At 36.8% G+C, this 3,616-nt stretch overlaps 1 protein-coding gene across 1 annotated transcript; it reads right to left on the bottom strand.

Annotated features, from left to right (window-relative positions):
* Positions 1–410: 410 nt before the first annotated feature.
* FSHB (follicle stimulating hormone subunit beta) lies at positions 411–2,524 on the bottom strand. Its single transcript, XM_016154856.2, has 2 exons — positions 2,335–2,524; positions 411–773 (listed from the first exon to the last, which is right to left on the bottom strand). Exons 1-2 carry the CDS (start codon positions 2,491–2,493, stop codon positions 543–545), a joined length of 390 nt encoding a protein of 129 aa, XP_016010342.1. The 5' UTR covers positions 2,494–2,524; the 3' UTR covers positions 411–542.
* Positions 2,525–3,616: the final 1,092 nt, after the last annotated feature.

Raw genomic sequence — 3,616 nt, 5'->3', positions numbered from 1 at the left:
TGCCTGTCCCCTACCTTTCTGGTCTTTCTTTCCTTAAGGAAGCCACTGTCGAATTTCTTATTAATTTCAAAGCATGTTCCTGGGCATTGAGGCTATAATTATGAAAAAGATGCTGGCCCTTCTCTTGAGGGCCCAAGAGTCTATCAGGAGAATGCTGCATTTATTAATTTCACCCACCCTCATCTCATTTCTACCCCCGAGGGCTTAGTTATCCTAGTCTCTAAGAGCGAGGGGTTGCCTAAGAGGATTGTCGAGAGTATTAAACAAGAAAGCACCCATGTGTCCATAAGTTAAGTAAGACTGAATAAAACGTATGGAACCAGACCTAGGATACAGGGTTAAGTGGTGACAGGCTCCCAGCCCCAGCACTCTCAATTCCTGCACCCTTACACTCCCTCTCTGCTAGGAGAGCAGGGATCAGTGGGCTCTGACAATCCCCTAGCCCACAGTGGCTTGTGACCTGGGCATGTTGTACACACACAACATTTGGATATCTTGGTCCTTCAGGACAAGGGTGGGCAGTCTGAAGTATCCACAGCTCCTTATTCTTTCATTTCACTGAAGGAGCAGTAGCTGGGACCCAGGCCTCGCACTGTGCAGTCAGTGTTGTCGCTATCGCACTTGCCACAGTGACATTCAGTGGCCACTGGGTATGCATACAGGGAATTTGCATGGTGAGCGCAGCCAGGCACTTTGACAGTCTCATACACCAGCTCCTTGAAGGTACATGTTTTCTGGATATTGGGCCTGGCTGGGTCCTTGTACACCAGATCCTGAGGAGTTTAGGAAGGAGAAAGTTAGGTCACAATATTCTGGAAGTTTCTATTTAGCTTAATCAAAATGAGACAGGAATTTAATATGGCTTACTCTACCATTTACCTGTTAAAACTTACTTATGGAATTCCTAGCCTAGGAAACATGATCTCACAAATTCTTCCTGGAAATCTTGCAAAAAATGTTACTCTTTTTTCGACTCTTTATGTCAATATCAAAATATTCATTTTTTTCCTCAAACTGTAGAGAAACTTTGAATTTCAATATATAAAAATGATAAAAAATGGAAATATGACAAAAAGTTGACTTTTTGCATTCAGTAGAAAGCTATATTAATAAGAACTTAAACCATAAAATGCTGGTTTAATTTCTCAGAAAACATTTTAAAATACATTGTCCCTGTGTGTTTATAGGTCAAAAAAGACAAAATATGAAATGTTAATGCTTAGCCCAATGTAACTATGAAGGTTCATGTAAGATTTTAAATATTCTGCTGTCTTGTAGACATTTTTCTCCCTTAAATGCTATATATTTTGCAGTGCTCTCAGTTTAAAAGGATACATGGTTTGCACATAAGAACTTTTAATCCAGGCAGAATAGGAATGTTCCAACTCTTTCTACTAAAAAAATTATTTGCACTGAAATTGATACTACTGTTTAACTTATTTCAACATCATACTACCAAGTCTGTATCCTAAGAGGATGTGTTAAATTGTGTAATAAGAGATTGATCAAAGTCCTTTACCACCCAATAAAATTTATTTCATTAAAGAGTTGCTATTTTCAATTTCGGTTGATAGAATATAACTCTTTATAGAAAAAACAGGTACTATAGTGGACAAAAATAAAGAAAAAGCAGAAAATGCCTCTTTATTCGGATTAATGCAAAGAAAATGCTTGAATTCAAACTAGTGGTTTTATGCCTCTGTACCTTGGTTTTCTCAACAGTATGAAGAGGTGAGTGGGTTTGCAGATTCATTTTGGTTCTAACAGTTTACAAGGATTTATTGTGTTCTCAGGCTGCTTGTTGGCATTTGTTTTCAGGCACAGCAGTAAGACAGTTTTTATAATATGGCTGTTTGTGTTTTTATGTGGCTTGGAAACATATTTTGGTACTATCTCTATTGCAGAGATATGGCTTCAATTACATAGAAATAGAAATATGGAGAATACATAGAAATACATCTACATAGAAATTGGCTTTGAGTGGATATTGTAGATCTTCTGTTACTAAATATATGCATATTTACATGTTTATCTCTCTATATGCAAAATCTAGCATAGAATTCTTTTTTTTTCTGAAATGCAGAATTGGCATATTATCAAATTGATATATCAAATCTGAAGCTTCTCTAAATTTACCCTAAAGAAATCCAATTCTAAACGTCTAATGGATACCATGGTAATTAACCCCAATTATAACACAAGACAGTATTGACTGAGGGACTCATGGCTATTGCTTGGGAATCTTAACATATTAATAATGTTTAATGGAATTTCATGAAGCTTGCCTCATAGAGACCCTCAGCACCCTCACTTGCAGCAAAGCAAAGTTCCTACCCGGGTGTAGCAGAAGCCTGCACACCAAGTGGTGTTGATGCTGATGCAGAAGCGACATTCCTCTCTCTCCACTGTGATGGTGATGTTGGTCAGCTCACAGCTGTTGCAGCAGATTGCTTTCCAGAAACAGAAAAGGAAGCACAACTGGACTGACTTCATTCTGAACTAGGAAACAAACAATTAAGGCCCATGAGAAACCAAAAAACAAAAGAATTATAGCCATTATGTAAGTCGTCCAACCCAAAATGAATGGGTCTACCCATCTGCCCCAGTCACATTTTGTTCCAGCAATTATTTTCCTATCTTTCTCTTTTATTTTTAGGTTCTTGAACAAATATTTCTTCTCATCCTTCTTTCTTCCTTCCTTCCTTCCTTCCTTCCTTCCTTCCTTCCTTCCTTCCTTCCTTCCTTCCTTCCTTCCTTTCTTTCTTTTTGTCAAAGTAGAAACATATGATAGGTCAAACCTCCAATATAATGATTTAAGAAGAACAGTATTTAAAGATTAGAGTATTACCATTGATTGTCTTAAAGTGATTACGCTGAAGCAAGTAATTGTGATCATCATATTTGTCCCTTCGTTATAATTTTAAAGACTATTTTTGTTTAAAAAGAAAAAGAAAATTCTACACTATGAAATTGGTTCATCACTTTTAGCCTCTAACAAATATTTTCATTTGTTTTTTCCACCTTTGTTGAAAATAAGACTATTTCAGAGGCCAAGGGAATTGATCTATATAAAGTAAATTGCTTACTCACAGTGCTTACATTGTATTAACCATATTTCAAAAACCAGATTGACAAGCACAAATTCTCTACACAATAGTAGTTCAAAAGCTCTAGATTTGTTCTCCAGATCCTGAAAAATCTGTAATTGTAAAAGTAACTGTCACCACTTGATAATTACAGATGCCGAGACTCACCTGTGGTTGGCTGCCTTGTCTGGGGAAAGCTTTAGACTGTGTTAAGTCTCAGTTCACCTTTTATACAAAATCATGTGCAACTAACACCTTGTGGATTTGGCAGGTATTGATAAGACCAACGTTAGCCTGCAGCTTGCTGTAAGTGAATCAGTGTTTAGATAGACAGGGAGACAAGCCTTACTAAAGTAGTCTAAACAAAGGAGATCAAGAAAAATAATGTTACCAGAGATGATGATTTTGTACAAATTAAATTTGATATAGAAGCACACCCACTCCTTTACTTTGCCAAATTAAATGTGACTCTAGGTTTTTCTTTTTTATCTTTAACTTGGGGAATTCAGAATCCTTCCAAGTGTTGCTTT

The sequence above is a fragment of the Rousettus aegyptiacus genome, unplaced genomic scaffold, assembly GCF_014176215.1.
Source record: "Rousettus aegyptiacus isolate mRouAeg1 unplaced genomic scaffold, mRouAeg1.p scaffold_m13_p_5, whole genome shotgun sequence".
Lineage (NCBI taxonomy): Eukaryota > Metazoa > Chordata > Mammalia > Chiroptera > Pteropodidae > Rousettus > Rousettus aegyptiacus.
The sequence above is the reverse complement of the archived record's forward strand: the minus strand, read 5'-3'. Positions and strand labels throughout refer to the sequence as shown.